Here is a 17700-nt window from a genome sequence, read left to right as displayed (position 1 = left end):
TTCTCTACACTCAATGTGGCCCAGAGAAGCCAAAAGGTTGGACACCCATGGTGTAGATACTTTGTTTCTCACAGCCGCAACACTAACTCCCAACGTCCCTCCCCTACACGTATCGACACAGGGCTCTGCGTGTCCTCATCGGTTTCCCGTGGCAATTACTCTCTAACTCTGACTCTCCTGCTGAGTTAACCCTCTGTGGTAGCCTTCCTCTTATAGACCCGTGTGCTTTACAGGCCCTGTTCTTCTAGATACGCCATGTACCTTTATGCATCTCTTTCAATGACTTGACATGAAACAGCTCATACCATGCAAAGGGAAAAGTCCATGTAGCTCAAGTCCATTACTGGCAGAGGCCAGGTTCCAGGGAGAATCCCAGCAGGGTGGCCCAAAAGGGGGTCACATGCTCCAGCAGGACTGCATGTGGCAGCAGTTCTTTCCCTAAAATCCCATGTGGAAGAGAGAGAGAAGCTCTGAACTCTACCTTGTATTTATGTGGCTTACAACAGGTGGCAGGACCTAGAAAGCCCTGGAAAAAGTCTACACACAATTAACCCCTTCCCATCCTGGGCAGCCTGAACGAACTACATGCATAGGTAACAATGCAGTGCAGACAGAACTAAAATATTCACAAGCTCCCTGTCAGCATCTGTTTACAAGTCATCTTACACTACCCTCACCACAGGTGGCTCCATTGTATTTTCATAGTGCCTCCCCAGATGTGTTATTGGCTGGATTACCAGCTGAAAATAAAGGAAAGAAGAAAACGAATACAGCCACCACATCTAAGGATTGGTAAACTGCAATTTATCGCATTTTTGCTTTGAGGTTTAGATACACTTTAACATAACAGATTGGTCAAAATATCTTTTTATTATTCCCGGCCTGATATTTTGTCTGAAGGCCAGTAGGCATCCTTGGGATCTGCTATAGCATTAAGCAATCTAATGTCAGATTGCATAGGAAACCAGCTTTGAAGAAGCAGGTATGTGTCTACCATAAATACAGGTGAGGGATTTCTCAGTTTTCTCTATGACACATAGGTGTACACAGGGCTGGTGCTACCACTAGGCAAAGTAGGCAGCCACCAAGGGCGCCCAGCTACTGGTTTCTCTACTCTTCTTCTCCCACCAGTCTCAGCGCTATGCAAGTTTTCAGTGCAGTGCTTTATACAGGAGATGCCTCTACAGCATATAACTAACTCAGGCAGCCGCTCCGTCCATCAGTAGTGTCATTAGAGGCGCAGATCAGCACTGGGGGACATGTCCCGACAGAACGAAAGTAAACATCCCCTGCCACTGCATGCCTCTATGATCAGTGACCTGTCTGTCTCTCTCCGAGTCTCTGGTGATCGTCTCAGTACAGCCAGCTCTGCCTCTGTCTATACACGATTCTGAGTCATGTAACCCCTGACCACCCCCCCCCCCCCCGTGTTGCCGCCATTCGTAGGTGCTGCTCTTCCTCCCAGTCTCTCCTGTACAGAGGCAGTGTCACGTGCTATAGCCTATAGTATCGGAGTAGTAGTCGGTTATCTATAGTATCGGAGTAGTAGTCTGTAGCCTATAGTATCAGAGTAGCTCTGGGGTTGGTGCCTGGTGACAGCCGTAAGCACTGAGGCAGGTTTTGTGCCTAGCAGAGTCGTTGGATGCAGAGCAGAGCCCCGGTGAGTGAAGAATACTGACATTGTACTGTAAAGTGTATAGACTGATCTGTTCTCAGATCAACCCTAGCCTGTCCATATACTACCCCAGCCTGCCCATATTTTACCCTTGCCATTATTGGTCTTTAGACCGGGTTCAGAGGTGCAGGTGCAAGCCTGCAGACCACAACTGAAGAAATAGGTAGAGATGTGCGGCAAAAATCATCGACCCCCCCCGCCACCTCCACCATAAGCATGGGCAGGGGATGGACTTGGGGAGGCCAGCAAAATGAGGTTTCACCTAGGGTGTCAAAAATCCTTGCACCGGCCCCTGAATGTACATTTAATAAACTGAGAAGATTTCTCTCAGCTCAGTTCTCGGTAGTTCTTAGAGTACTGTGACATACTGAAATAGAGCATGATCCCCTCCCTTCGGAGACTGGCCCGCAGGGCAGTATTCCAACATAATAATGAGCCTAAACACACCTCCTAAACGACCACTGTCTTGCTAAAGAAGCTGAGGGTAAAGGTGATGGACTGGCCAAGCATGTCTCCAGACCAAAACCCTTTTGAGTATCTGTGGGGCATCCGTAAACATAAGGTGGAGGAGCGCAAAGTCTCTAACATCCACCAGCTCTGTGATGTCATCATGGAGGAGTGGAAGAGGACTCCAGTGGCAAACTGTGAAGCTCTGGTGAACTCCATGCCCGAGGGGCAGTTTTGGAAAATAATGGTGGCCACACAAAATACTGACACTTTGGGCCCAATTTTCACTTAGGGGTGTACTCACTTTGTATGTTTGTTGACAGTGGCTTAGACATTATTGCTGTGTGTTGAGTTACTATGAGGGGACAGCAAATTTACACTGTTATACAAGCTGTACACTCACTACTTATATTGTAGCAAAGTGTAATTTCTTCAGTGTTGTCACATGAAAATTTATAATAAAATATTTACAAAAATGTGAGGGGTGAGAGATACTGTGTGTGTGTGTATATATATATATATATATATATATATATAAATAAAATATATATATATATATATTTTTTTTTTTTAGAGCTTCACGATTCTGGATAAAAAAAGTATCATGATTTTTTTGTTTAGAATAAAGATCATGATTCTCTCATGATTTTGGGCGCAAGTGTTTATAATTAAATGCTGGATATTATTCGCTCTCTGGTGAGCACTGTCAGAGTGGGCGTTTCAATCAGAAAAGGATCATCAGTTCACGGCAGTTGGTTACACATAGGACTTTATTTTTTTTTATCTACCACATGGACTTTCTTCATTTTTGTAAAGCGCTGCACCAAATTTGTTTATCATATGCTTCTCTCCTGTCCTCAAAAATATAATTGGATAAATCATAGAAATGCTGGATTAAGATCCTGTGGGGGGTGTCGAATCGAGATTGCGATCTTTTTAAAGATTAATCGTGCAGCTCAATTGTGTGTGTGTGTGTATATATATATATGTAAAATTTTAACCCACAGGTGCTGATATATAGGAGGAAATGGGTCTTCTTACTCTAATCGCCCCAGCTTCTCCTCCTGATTCTCCACCTCTGAGCTGGAGAATCTGAGACAGATATTTCAGTGTAACGGCCAGTGAGATCTTCAGATCTCACTTTTAAATACTGGCCGTTTGTGACAGAACGGTTGTGGACTGCGATGAGAAGCCAAGAATATGTTCTCAGCTCCTCATCTCAGCTACATAAACCGGTATACACAACAGATCTCCTCTGTCTCATAAACAGACACCAGAGTGTGACAGGCCAGGAACTAAAATACATTTTCTAAATAGATAAAATGTATAATTTATATGTTCAATTTCCCCTGTATGTTGAATGGAAAGTGAGGATGATGCTGAGCTTTGCTGCCCCCTGCTGATCTTTGTCAGTACCAACTCCAATAAACTGATTATTTGCTGACACAAACCTGTGCAAAAGAACAACAAATGCGGTGTCTCCACTGGAAAACCTCCTCTCAACTCCTGTTTTTGTGACAACTACATTTTTGGATCTTCCCTCACCTTCAGGCCCAGTGATAACAGTCATCAGGACACATACAGAGGTGAACACACACACACAAAACACCAAGCTGCTTTTCAGAATTGGAAAGTTGTACAGACTCCTCTTCTGTAGTGAACTTGCTTACATTGATTTCACTGCACACTGAATATCTCACAATACAAATAAAGCTGGCCATACATTATACAATTTTCTTAATCAATGTCTTTTAGATTTATCTTCAGCTATGTAGTTCAAGGGCCTGCCTGATTGGATACAAATAAAAAGTGTTTAAATTTAACCTTCTATTATATGGTTTTGATTAATCTGAAGGATAATTGTACAAGACAACTGTATAATGTATGGCCAGCCTTAAGGCTCGTACACACTTGACGAAAATCGGACAAAATATCCTCCGATTTTTCTCTCTCATGCTCAGCGATCATAACCGTTTTTAGTTGACAGTGCATAGTGTTCACAAAATTTCTCGTCCAAATTTTTTTTGTGACGTTTGTTCCTAGACTTTCGGGTCATCAGCAACTTCAGATCAAGCGCAGTCTTTTGCATCTGATTTTTCACAGACGTACTGCATACAATGAGGGATGATAAAAATTTTGGGGTTTGTCCCTCTTGTTTTTTTTCGTTGAAAATGTCGGCATCGGCTGCTGAAAGTTGTGTACACATTAGCTGAAAATTGTACGATTTTACCTCGGACAGGAATTTTCAGCAGATTTTCTACTAGTGTGTACCCCACTTTAGATACTGCAGCAAGTCAAATAGAGTCTACCTCATTTCCTGGCTGGAGGACCTCCAGCATCAGGCAGCCAACTGTCTCTAGGCCGCACCTTTCATTTCCTAGATTTCAATTCTTTCTATCATGAGGCTCAGCATCACATGTGGGTGTTACCTGAGGTGATCTGCATGTAAATCCACCCATCAAGGAATTTTGATATTTGCATAACTCTTTCCAAGAGCCAACCCACTGCTTACTTCAGAGCTAGTACTAAGGCAGGGTGCTGCAAAGTTTTTAGGAAGCAATGTACTGCCCCTCCACCAGCCATGATCTGCCTGCACTGCAAAGAGAAGCACGGAGATGACATCACTGTCATCTGTTACTGTCAGTGTCGCCTATCAGTGCACATCAGTGAAGGAGAAAATGCACTTATTTACCAAATTTTATAACAGAAACTAATATAAACTTTTTTTTCTAAATTTTCAGTCTTTTTCGTTTGTATAGCAAAAAAAAAAAAAAAAAGGTGGTGATTGAATACCACCAAGAGAAAGCTTTATCGGTTTAAAAATAATGATAAAAATTAAGTCTGTGTTTCATGACCGCGCAATTGTCATTCACAGTGCAAAGCGCTGAAAGCTGAAAATTGGCCTGGGCAGGATGGGCGTGAAAGTGCCCAGTAGGCAACTGGTTAAACAAATCATATAATATAAGCAGATTAAACTTCAGCCAGGTGTTAAAGTGGAACTAAACCTAACTTTTAGGAAACTGCGAGAATGCAGCTCTTTACTGCAGAAGAGAAAAGCTAAATCTGCAATAATACACACTTACCTTTCTCCCGAACGCACAGCAGCTCAGTGTACATTCTCAGCATATTCCGGCTGTGTCAGAATGACGGACTTCAGTACACACGTGCAGGATGACGTCATCCCCCACTGGGAGAGGACCAAAACCCAGCACCTGGGAGAAGACAACAGCGGCCAACGAGGGTTTTAACCGCTGTGTCTCTGGAAGGTGGAGGTGAGTATTTGGGGAGTTTAGTTCCACTTTAGATTTACTGTCCTTTACTAGTAAGATATGCAGAATAAAGAGTAGAACAGCACTTCAGCTAATCACAGGATACAAGCAGTCTTTACACAATTAAAATCAACATAGCAAATACTACGCATTTCAGATCCAATTATAGTCATCAATGATTTTACCTATTGTGTAATAAAAGCTGCTTTTATCTTGTGACCAGCTGGAGTGCAGCTCTATTCTTTTTCCAAACGTAACAAGCATGTCTTGAAATCTCAGGCCTGAGTGGAGTAACAGATCACCCAATGCACAAACACACAGAACAGACAAGCCAGGACCTTTTAGGAGGGGCTGGAAGGTGGGGATCTCCTGCAGCTTGATGACTTCTGGGTCTTTTGTGATATTCCTATGAGACTGTGTCCCAGGAGCCACCACCACAATGTCGTCCATCTTCGCTCTCTGTCTGGCTGGGGAGGGATTCGCTGGAAACAGAAAAATGAAGAAGTATAAGCATGAAGCCTTTGGATTGACTTGTAGTGCCCCTACTGAAATCAAACAACAGCTGCTTGCTTGCTGGCTACGCTGTTCCTGACTGCTACTTTCACTTCCACAATTCAAATCCTCCAACACAAACACTTTCCAGTGAAGGGGAAACTGACAAGAAAATTGCATAAAACCCTGCTAGCCCCTCCCACCAGTCATGATCTGCCTGTATTGCATAGAAAAGCACTGAGACTCTGTAATGACATCACTGGGTCTAAATATAAGGCAAACAGTTGAATACACAAATGAAATTAAGCTGTTTTAGCTTCCAAATGATTTGTATTTTTGTCCATCCAGTCCTAAGATTTATACACTAGTCAAAAAAATGAAAGGAACACTTTTTAATCAGGGTATAGTATCAAGTCAATTAAACTCCTGGGATACTGATCTGGTCAGTTAGGTAGCGGAGGGGGTTGTTAATCAGTTTCAGCTGCTTTGGTGTTAATGAAATTAACAGGTGCACTAAATGGGCAACAATGAGACAACCCCCAAATCAGGAAAGCTTTTACAGATGGAGGCCACTGACTTTTTTTCACTACTCATTTTTTCTGACTGTTTTTCTCTAGTTTTGCATTTGGCTGGGATCAGTGTCACTACTGGTAACATGAGGCGATACCTGGGCCCTATAGAGGCTGCACAGGAAGTCTAACTCATCCAGGATGGCACATCAATATGTGCCATTGCCGGAAGGTTTGCTGTGTCTCCAGGCACAGTCTCAAAAGCATGGAGGAGATTCCAGGAGACAGACAGTTACTCTAGGAGAGCTGGACGGGGCCAAAGAAGGTCCTTAAACCATCAGCAGGACTGATATCTGTTCTTTGTGCACAGAGGAACAGGATAAGCACTACCAGAGCCTTACAAAATTACCTTCAGCAGGCCACTGGTGTTAATGCCTCTGACCAAACAATCAGAAACAGATTTCATGAGGGTGACCTGAGGGCCTAACAACCTCTAATGGGCCCTGTGCTCACTGCCCGGCACAGTGGAGCTCGATTGACATTTGCCATTGAGCACCAGAATTGGCAGGTCTGCCACTGGCACCCTGTGCTTTTCACAGATGAGAGCAGGTTCACCCTGAGCACATGTGACAGATGTGAAAGGGTCTGAAGAGAGAAGCCATGGAGAACGTTATGCTGTCTGTAACATGGTTCAGCACGACCAGTTTGGTGGTGGGTCAGTGATGGTCCAGGGTGGCATATACATGGAGGGAAACACAGACCTCTACAAGCTAGACAATGGCACCCTGACTGCCATTAGAAATCGGGATGAAATCCTTGGACCTATTGTCAAACCCTACGCTGGTGCAGTGGGTCCTGGGTTCCACCTGGTGCACGACAATGCCAGGCCTTGTGTGGCGCGAGTATGCAGCCAGTTCCAGGAGAATGAAGGAATTGATAACATTGAATGGTCCCCGTGCTCGCCTGACCTAAATCCAAGAGAATAGATCAGGTACATTATGTTTCCGGTCCATCCAAAGCTGCCAGGTTGCACCTCAGTCTGTTCAGGAGCTCAGTGATGCCCTGGTCCAGATCTGGGAGGAAATACCTCTTAACACCATCCGTCGTCTCATTAGGAGCATGCCCCGACATGGTTAGGCATGCATACAAGCACGTGGGGGCCATCAGTGGCGGAGCCAGAGGGTTAGCTGGGGTGGCAATTGTCACCCCAGAAGAAGTCCTTGCCACCCCTGTTGCCACCCCAATCCTGGGCGGATGGCTGGGTGCATGGTAGCGGAGGAATCACAGGGCAGGGGATCGCCGTACGGCCGGGAGCTGCGGAGGGAGGCGGATGGAGAGCAGGGAAGACCGGACTCCTGCTTCTTACACAGCCAGTGGTGTCGGCAGGGGGGGCTGAACGGAGCTTCAGCCCCGAGTGTGCCAACCAAAAAGTCCCGGGTCTCGTGTGTGGATCGTCATCGTTTTAAGTTATTTGCCTGCCCCCGCCCCGAGTGTCAAATATGCCATTGCATTGCTCCTACTTCCTTCGGCTCTCAGCTGAGCTGAGCAGCGCTGCAGCCAGAAGACGGAGGGGGTGGAGGCGGAGCCAATGCTAGGCGGCAAGGAGAGGAATTTGAAATCCTCCTCCGCTCCGAGAACCTCTTCTGCTGTCACATGACGAGCGGAGGAGGATTTCAAATTCCTCTCCTTGCCGCCTAGCATTGGCTCCGCCTCCACCCCCTCCGTCTTCTTCTGGCCGCAGCGCTGCTCAGCTCAGCTGAGAGCCGAAGGAAGAAGAATGTGAGTGCCCGAGGGGGGAGGGGGGGAAAGAAGGAAGAATGTGAGTGCCCGAGGGGGGGGGGGAATGTGAGTGCCTGAGGGGGAGGGAGGAGGAAGAATGTGAGTGCCCGAGGGGGGGGGGGGGAGAATGTGAGTGCCTGGGGGGGAGGGAGGAGGAAGAAGGTGAGTGCCCGAGGGGGGGGGGAGAATGTGAGTGCCTGAGGGGGAGGGAGGAGGAAGAAGGTGAGTGCCCGAGGGGGGGGGGGAGGAAGAAAGTGAGTGCCTGATGGGGGGGGGGAGGAAGAAGAAGAAGGTGAGTGCCTGATGGGGGGGGAGGAAGAAGAAGGTGAGTGCCTGATGGGGGGGGGGGGAGGAGTAAGAAGGTGAGTGCCTGAGAGGGGGGGGAGAAGAAGGTGAGTGCCCGAGGGGGGGGGGGGGAAGGAGGAGGAAGAAGGTTAGTGCCTGAGGGGGGGGGGGGGCGGAAGAAGGTTAGTGCCTGAGGGGGGAGGAGGAAGAAGGTTAGTGCCTGAGGGGGGAGGAGGAAGAAGGTTAGTGCCTGAGGGGGGGGGGCGGAAGAAGGTTAGTGCCTGAGGGGGGAAGAGGAAGAAGGTTAGTGCCTGAGGGGGGGGGGGGGCGGAAGAAGGTTAGTGCCTGAGGGGGGGGGCGGAAGAAGGTTAGTGCCTGAGGGGGGGGGGCGGAAGAAGGTTAGTGCCTGAGGGGGGGGGGCGGAAGAAGGTTAGTGCCTGAGGGGGGGGGGCGGAAGAAGGTTAGTGCCTGAGGGGGGAGGAGGAAGAAGGTTAGTGCCTGAGGGGGGGGGGGGGCGGAAGAAGGTTAGTGCCTGAGGGGGGAGGAGGAAGAAGGTTAGTGCCTGAGGGGGGCGCAGGGGCGCCGCCCCCCCATCCATGCGTCCAGCCCCCTAATCTGCATGCAGGGGCGTTCAATGGGATTTTTTTTTTTTGCATCACCTGATTAGAGCCAGAGGCTCTAATAGGGCGATGCAAAGGGTGGACCCGGGGCGCAGAGCAGTGCATCCCGAGCCCACCCATTGCGTGACAATAGCGAATGAATATTCGCTATTGTCACACCGATCCAACTCCTGGCCAATCAGGAAGCGCTTCCGATACGCGCTTCTTGATTGGCCACAAGACAAACCCCTTGCCATTAGCCGAGGAGGAGGCGGAAGGACTCGTGGAGACGCGCCGCCGGTCACCGGTACTCAGAAGAAGCCGCTGCTGCTGGAAGGACTCGTGGAGACGCGCCGCCGGTCACCGGGACTGAGAAGAAGCCGCCCGCTGCCGCTCCAGGTAGGTAAGGGGGCACGCACGCTGATCTCTGCATTGGGGGCATGTACGCTGGTCACTGCATTGGGGGCATGTATGCTGGTCTCTGCATTGGGGGCATGTATGCTGGTCTCTGCATTGAAGGGGGCATGTACGCTGGTCACTGCATTGAAGGGGGAATGTACGCTGGTCACTGCATTGAAGGGGGAATGTACGCTGGTCACTGCATTGAAGGGGGAATGTACGCTGGTCACTGCATTGAAGGGGGAATGTACGCTGGTCACTGCATTGGGGGCATGTACGCTGATCTCTGCATTGAAGGGGGAATGTACGCTGGTCACTGCATTGAAGGGGGAATGTACGCTGGTCACTGCATTGGGGGCATGTATGCTGGTCTCTGCATTGGGGGCATGTATGCTGGTCTCTGCATTGGGGGCATGTATGCTGGTCACTGCATTCAGGGCATGTATGCTGATCTCTGCATTGAAGGGGGCATATACGCTGATCTCTGCATTGAAGGGGGCATATACGCTGATCTCTGCATTGAAGGGGGCATATACGCTGATCTCTGCATTGAAGGGGGCATATACGCTGATCTCTGCATTGAAGGGGGCATGTACGCTGGTCTCTGCATTGAAGGGGGCATGTACGCTGGTCACTGCATTGAAGGGGGCATGTACGCTGGTCACTGCATTGAAGGGGGCATGTACGCTGGTCACTGCATTGAAGGGGGCACGCTGGTCACTCTGCATTGAAGGGGGCACACTGGTCACTCTGCATTGAAGGGGGCACATACCTTAATTACTGAAGGCCCGTTTCTCACTTTTGCGACCTCAAAGTCACGCAATTTTTTACAGCGTTTTTTGCCGCAAAGCAATGCCTATTACATTTTTCTGTTTGCGCCCCCCTAACATTTTTGAGCACCAGCCGCCACTGTCCCCAATATACCTAGAACATTGTGCACATATTAATCTGCAAGTGTTCACAGATATTTATAGGTCAGAGTGTTTAACTGACAAAGAATGATGTGCCATAGAACTGCTGATGTGGATGTATTTTTCTGCTCTGTATCTAATAAATGCATACTTTACACCCCCCCTTTCCAGTACCCCCCAGAGCTCTTCAGGCCCCCCCCCCCCCCACCAGTGCTCTTTAGTCCCCCCCCTTCCCCCAGGACTCTTCAGCTCCCCACAGTGCTTTACAGCTCCCCCCTATTTTCATAGATTTAGGCTAATATGTATTCTGCCACATATTTTTTGTAAAAGTGTATTTTGATTGGTTTGCAAAAAAGTTATTACATCTACAAACTGGAACTTTTTATTTTTTAATTGTTTTTACTAGTAATGGCAGCGATCAGCGATTATTAGAGGGACTGCGACATTGCGGTGGACAAATCTGACACTAAATGACACTTTATATATTGACCCCCCAAAATAATACCTTGCCCCCCCCTTTGCCACCCCTGTTTTAAAAGTCTAGCTCCGCCACTGGGGGCCATACAAACTACCGAGCACCATTTTGAGTTGCTGCAATGAAATTTCAGCAAAATGGACTACTGCGGCATCATTTTTTCACTTTGATTTTTTGTAGTGTCTATGAATTCAGCCCTCTGTAGGTTAATAAGATTAATTTCATCTAACATATTACCCAGTCCATATCAGTATAGATATACAGCGTGATATATATTTTCCCATTGAGATCTGATGCGTTTTCAAAATGTTCCTCTAAATTTTTGAGCAGTGTATATACAAGACCTGTCTGGCAGAAGAAAAGACCTGATTTTATTCTGTTGCAGTTCATTAACAATTAGAGGCCTTATTCTTCCTCTAGTCTGTGACTGGTTATTAAAGAGAGAAGCAGCAGGCTCATGAAACTCTCTCCCCGTCACTCTCTTGTTAGCCCATAAGCACTGCAGTACAAATGATTGGCTCCTTGTGCTGCTTCTCATTTTCCCAGTTTGAGCTCTGCTCTACAGGAGTTGCAAGAGGCTGGTAAGTCAAACTCAAGTACCTGCTCTGCTTGCGTTAAAAAAAAAAAAATAAATAAAAGTAATGATGTAATAATGCATTCATAGTATGCATTTATTTGTGTCCTGTATATCTGCCTAATGTATATAAAGTGCTACAGGGAAAATGTCCTGTTGCCTGTAGCAACCAACCACCATCCCAGTTCATTTCTGCAAACAGAGATTATGAATGACTGCTAGAGATATCCAGGCAAAATGACCACCCCCACCCTGAGGTTATTCTGCAATGTTCCCTCTAATTTTTTACTGTGCTGAGCAAATAAAAAAATTTCTGAGCGCAAACCTTTAGACTGAGCAATGGGGGGGGGGGGGGGGGGGGCGACGTCAATGCAGAGTGACCAGCGTGCCCCCAATCAATTGCAGAGTGCCACAGCAATGCCCCCAATCAATTGCAGAGTGCCACAGCAATGCCCCCAAAAAATTGCAGAGTGCCTACAGCAATGCCCCCAATAAATTTCAGAATGCACAGCAATGCCCCCAATAAATTGTGAGTGCCCACAGCAATGCCCCCAATAAATTGCAGAGTGCACAGCATTGCCCCCAATAAATTGCAGAGTGCACAGAAATGCCCCCAATAAATTGCAGAGTGCACAGCATTGCCCCCAATAAACTGCAGAGTGCACAGCAATGCCCCCAATAAATTGCAGAGTGCACAGCATTGCCCCCAATAAATTGCAGAGTGCACAGCAATGCCCCCAATAAATTGCAGAGTGCACAGCATTGCCCCGAATAAATTGCAGAGTGCACAGCAATGCCCCCAATAAATGCAGAGTGCCACAGCAATGCCCCCAATAAATTGCAGAGTGCCACAGCAATGCCCCCAATAAATTGCAGAGTGCCACAGCAATGCCCCCAATAAATGCAGAGTGCACAGCATTGCCCCCAATAAATTGCAGAGTGCCACAGCAATGCCCCCAATAAATTGCAGAGTGCCACAGCATTGCCCCCAATAAACTGCAGAGTGCACAGCATTGCCCCCAATAAACTGCAGAGTGCACAGCATTGCCCCCAATAAATTGCAGAGTGCACAGCATTGCCCCCAATAAACTGCAGAGTGCCACAGCATTGCCCCCAATAAATTGCAGAGTGCCACAGCATTGCCCCCAATAAACTGCAGAGTGCACAGCATTGCCCCCAATAAACTGCAGAGTGCACAGCATTGCCCCCAATAAATTGCAGAGTGCACAGCATTGCCCCCAATAAATTGCAGAGTGCACAGCATTGCCCCCAATAAATTGCAGAGTGCACAGCATTGCCCCCAATAAACTGCAGAGTGCACAGCATTGCCCCCAATAAATTGCAGAGTGCACAGCATTGCCCCCAATAAACTGCAGAGTGCACAGCATTGCCCCCAATAAACTGCAGAGTGCACAGCATTGCCCCCAATAAATTGCAGAGTGCACAGCATTGCCCCCAATAAACTGCAGAGTGCACAGCATTGCCCCCAATAAACTGCAGAGTGCACAGCATTGCCCCCAATAAATTGCAGAGTGCACAGCAATGCCCCCAATAAATTGCAGAGTGCACAGCATTGCCCCCAATAAACTGCAGAGTGCACAGCATTGCCCCCAATAAATTGCAGAGTGCACAGCAATGCCCCCAATAAATGGCAGAGTGCCACAGCAATGCCCCCAATAAATTGCAGAGTGCACAGCATTGCCCCCAATAAATTGCAGAGTGCACAGCATTGCCCCCAATAAATTGCAGAGTGCACAGCATTGCCCCCAATAAACTGCAGAGTGCACAGCATTGCCCCCAATAAACTGCAGAGTGCCACAGCATTGCCCCCAATAAATTGCAGAGTGCCACAGCATTGCCCCCAATAAACTGCAGAGTGCACAGCATTGCCCCCAATAAACTGCAGAGTGCACAGCATTGCCCCCAATAAATTGCAGAGTGCACAGCATTGCCCCCAATAAATTGCAGAGTGCACAGCATTGCCCCCAATAAATTGCAACCTGCATGGAGTGAATTGATATCCCTGGGTACGATCATGGCAGCGATCCTCCGCTCTCCCCAGCACTTCCAGCGATGCCTCCTGGCTGAGTGGATCTTCTGGTGTTTGACCACCATCCGTAAGTGACTTGGCCCCCGCGAGACCCCCCCCGTGCACTTACCTTAAGGACGGTCACGGACCCGCTCACTTCAGTCCCCGGCTTCCCGCGTCTCCGTGCTCAAGTCCCGGTGTTGTAAAATTTTGTCGGACCCGTGAAAAAATCGGACCTCGTCACTTCCGGTTATGGGAGTCTCAAGTGCGCATGCGCACCAGACATTATCTTGGTTTGGTAAACTTATAACACAGAGCGGGCAGATGAATGAGAGGAGGCGGGGCTGAGGTGGGACGGAAGACACCGCCGCGTCATCTGCAGAGCTGAATAGAGGAGGCGGGACGGAGGTGCGACCGTGTAATAAATGCAGGACTTTAGCGACTCCTTATGTTTTATTATCTTTACTAATTATCGTATTATTTATCCTTAGGATTTCATTACATTTAGTATTTCTTATTTTGCATTATAGAAATACTAAATGTCATGAAATCCGAAGGATAAATAATACGATAATTACTAAAGATAATAAAACAGGGAGTCGCTTAAGCCCTGCATATATTACACGGCCGCACCTCCGTCCCGCCTCCTCCACCAGCTCTGCATATGTGCCTCCGTCCCGTCGCACCTCAGCCCCGCCTTCTCTCAATCAGCTGTCCGTTCTCTGTTATAATTTTGCCAAACCTCGAAAAATGTCTTCTGCGCATGCGCACGGACGACTCCTATCAACTGTTTTGTGACGCTCTGTCACCGGAAGTGACGAGGTCCGATTTTTTCACGGGTCCGACAAAATTTTAGAACACCGGCGCCTCCTCCTCGGCCAATGGCATGAAGTTGGCCTTTCGGCCAATCAGGAAGCAGGAGGACCCGCTCCCTGATTGGCCAGGAGGAGGATCCATGTGACAATAGCGAATTTTCATTCGCTATTGTCATACAATGGGCGTGCTCTCAGGGAGCACGCTCTGCTCCCCGGCCACCTCGTCTGCGCTGTTTAACTAGGTGCGCGGTCTACATAGCTGCTTGCGCGGGACCATAAATTTCACTGCGCGTCCGCGCATGCGCGCACTTTAGGGGGAACATTGTTATTCTGTAGCCATTGCTGTACACAGGCTCAAATCATAACTCATACTCACCAGAGTTAGAATCTCCATGCCGAACATCATGTTCATTGCTCTGCTCTGCCCCCATGATAGATCTTTGGTGGTGACTCACTTACAACCAGTTCTAGAGCAAGAAAACAGAAAACGGTGAAGATCTAGTATAACTACCACCCCATACATCACAACCAAGGTCACATTTCTTCATTACCAATGCTATGAAATCATTTAGGACACTAGTGGTTTAATTCACAAAGTTAACGCACCAGGATAAGATTCCTTATTTTTTTTATATTAATATTTTCAGCTAAGGGCAATGTTTCCTTTGGATTTGGACAGTGTGGAGACTTCCCCGCCGTCAGAATACACTGGCTAGCGCTGCAGTCTCTAGCCTGCAGCACTGATTTAGTGGCTAAAATTGGACAGGGCTGTTGAACAGACATTGACGGGTAGGTCGACTTCTGTTTAACCACAGTGACCGTACATTCATTGAAGTTCGGTCAGTCCCTGCTGAACTGGCCAAATTTCGAACCATGCATGGCCAGCTTAAGAGGGGCTCAGATTTGCAAATCTTCTGCTAGGAATCAAAATTGTTACTGCCAATCTGGCCAATGGGGAGCTACCCACCCAGGAACAATACAGAAAAAGTAAATATTAGAATATCAGTATACTCACGAAAGTAGAATATCAGTATACAGCAATCCTTTTGAGGCTGTTCTGACCCATTACCTTCCTAAACCAACTTAGAAGCAAAGAGCAAGATTTACTGAAACTGCTGCATACAGAACCTGGTGCAGCTGTCCATAGTAACCAATCAGCTTCCAGGTTTTATTGTCAAATCTTAATTAAACAAGCTGAAGTTAGAAGCAGATTGGTTACTATGCAAAACTGCCTCAGATTCTGTGTGCACCAGTTTTAGTAAGGCTACGTTCACATGTGGGCGTAGCGGATCACGGGCAGAATCCCCACGATTCTGCCCGCGATCCGGAAATCATTGCAAATCGCGGGACGCCTGTGTGATGCCCGTGATTTGCAATGGCACCCCAAACGCTGTGCAATGTTGCCGTGATTTCCGCTTGCCGAATTGCAGTAACATCGTGCAAACAGAATTGCATGACGCACAAAAGAAGCTCTTGTACCTTTTTTGGGCGTCATGCGTCCCGCGATTCTGTTTGCGCGATGTTACCGCGATTTGGCAGGCGGAAATCGCAGCAACATCGCACAGCATTTGGGGTGCCATTGCAAATCACGGCCATCGCACAGGCATCCCGTGATTTGCAATGATTTCCAGATCGCGGGCAGAATCGCGTACGAGAGGGAGGAGGCCAGGGCTGGTAGCAGAAGCCTGACCATGCACAGACACTTTCAGAATACAGCGCAGTGTATATATATATATATATATATATATATATATATATATATATATATATATATATATATATATATATATATATATATATATACACACATATATATATTATATATATATATATATATATATATATATATATATATATATATATATCAGCATATAAATAAAAAATAAAATACATTTTACATATTCATTTTAGTCCCTGCTCTCAATGAGTTTACAATGTAAGCAATGTATTTGACATGCACAAATGCTAGGGACAATTTATACTGGAGCCAACCTACCAGCATGTCTTTGGGGTGTGGAAGGAAACCCACATAAGCACAGGGAGAACATGAACATTTCATGAAAACTGAGCTGCCTATCTGTAACTACAGATCATGGAAACCTAAAGCAAACACCACTGCATTTACAGAAGAAAGGACAGCAAGAGTTGGTAAACAGGAGCATCAAGAATACCTTATCTTGATGCAAAGAGTTCCCAAATTCTTTAACTATCATTAAGAGCAGACAAGTTAGTACCGGTTCTATAGATAATCCAACACCCATTTTATCGAAGTGCTTTAAACAAGAAGTATCACTTTAAATTTTATATACACCTGTTACTTCCTCAAGGGACAAAGTACTAAAATACTTTGTCCCAATTCTAGGTGTGCCATAAGGCTAGCTCTGATGTTAAACAGAGGCTCCTTTCCATCCCCATTCCTCTTGCCTGTGCTTGCCTCGGACAAGGGCTGGAAGTCAGAGACAAATGTGGCTTTCAAAAGCACCCTGTCTCTACTCACTAGCTGCGGTGTCAGTTGGCTGTGCACCAAGCAGGTGGGAGCTCCATGTCTGGCATCTCAGTTAGCCTTATGGCACGCCTAAGAAGATGGGGCAAAGTACATGTATAAATTTTTCCAATGAGCAAGTGATAGCTGTAAAGAAATTTAACCACATGACCGCCGGGAAGATTTACCCCCCCCCCCCCCCCTTCATTACCAGCCCATTTTGTGCAATGTGGCCCTGCGTTATTTTAACTAACAATTGTGCGGTCGTGCAAAGCTGTACCCAAATAAAATGTATGTCCTTTTTTTCCAACAAATAGAGCTTGCTTTTAGTGGTATTTTATCACCTCTGCTTTTTTATTTTTTGCGCTGTAAACAAAAAAAAGACCAAAAACTTTGAAAAAAAAAAAAATTATATTATATATATAATTTTTTTTTTTTTTTAACTTTCAGCTATAAAACATATTCAATAAAAAAATTATATATACTGGAATTTTTTATTTATTTATTTTTTTTTTATGATAGGAATGGGGACGATCAGTGACTTATAGTGGGACTACGATATTGTGGCGGAAAATCGGACACTGACAGTTTGCGGGAACAAGTGACACAAATACAGTGACCAGTTCTAAAAATATGCACTGTCACTGTACTAATGGCTTTGGCTGGGAAGGGGTTAATATCAGGGGCGATCAAAGGGTTAACTGTGTGCCTAGCCAATGTTTTTACCACACTGTGTGAGGTGCTTATACTAGGGGAAGAGATGGAATTTATAGTCCATCTCTTCTCTCCTGTCAGTCAGCAATCTGTCTTGTTTACATAGGCAGATTGCTGTTCTGCCTCTCTACCCAATGATTGGTGGGTGCAAGAGGACATCGGGTACAGTGCACCAACGGATCAGCTTCCGCTGTGTGTAATCACAGCAGAAGCGAGCCACCGGCAGCATCCTCCCTACCTGGAAGT

The 17700-nt window shown here is 46.8% G+C and overlaps 1 protein-coding gene and 1 long non-coding RNA gene across 2 annotated transcripts in view; both read right to left on the bottom strand.

Annotated features, from left to right (window-relative positions):
- The window catches only part of BORCS5 (BLOC-1 related complex subunit 5), a gene marked incomplete at its 5' end in the record, with an annotated part of 35812 nt that extends 21123 nt beyond the window's left edge, over positions 1-14689 (bottom strand). The window contains 2 exons of the mRNA XM_082255753.1: positions 5730-5873; positions 14635-14689. Of these exons, the coding sequence (XP_082111879.1) occupies positions 5730-5873; positions 14635-14689 (199 nt within the window). The remainder of the gene's footprint in view (positions 1-5729; positions 5874-14634) is intronic.
- LOC309554153 overlaps positions 1-17700 on the bottom strand; it is a 476173-nt gene that overhangs the window by 225785 nt on the left and 232688 nt on the right. The window lies entirely within an intron of this gene.

Source organism: Pelophylax lessonae (assembly GCF_965119305.1).
Source record: "Pelophylax lessonae genome assembly, chromosome: 4".
NCBI classification, from domain to species: Eukaryota; Metazoa; Chordata; class Amphibia; order Anura; family Ranidae; genus Pelophylax; species Pelophylax lessonae.
This window is presented reverse-complemented; position numbering and strand designations above follow the sequence as displayed.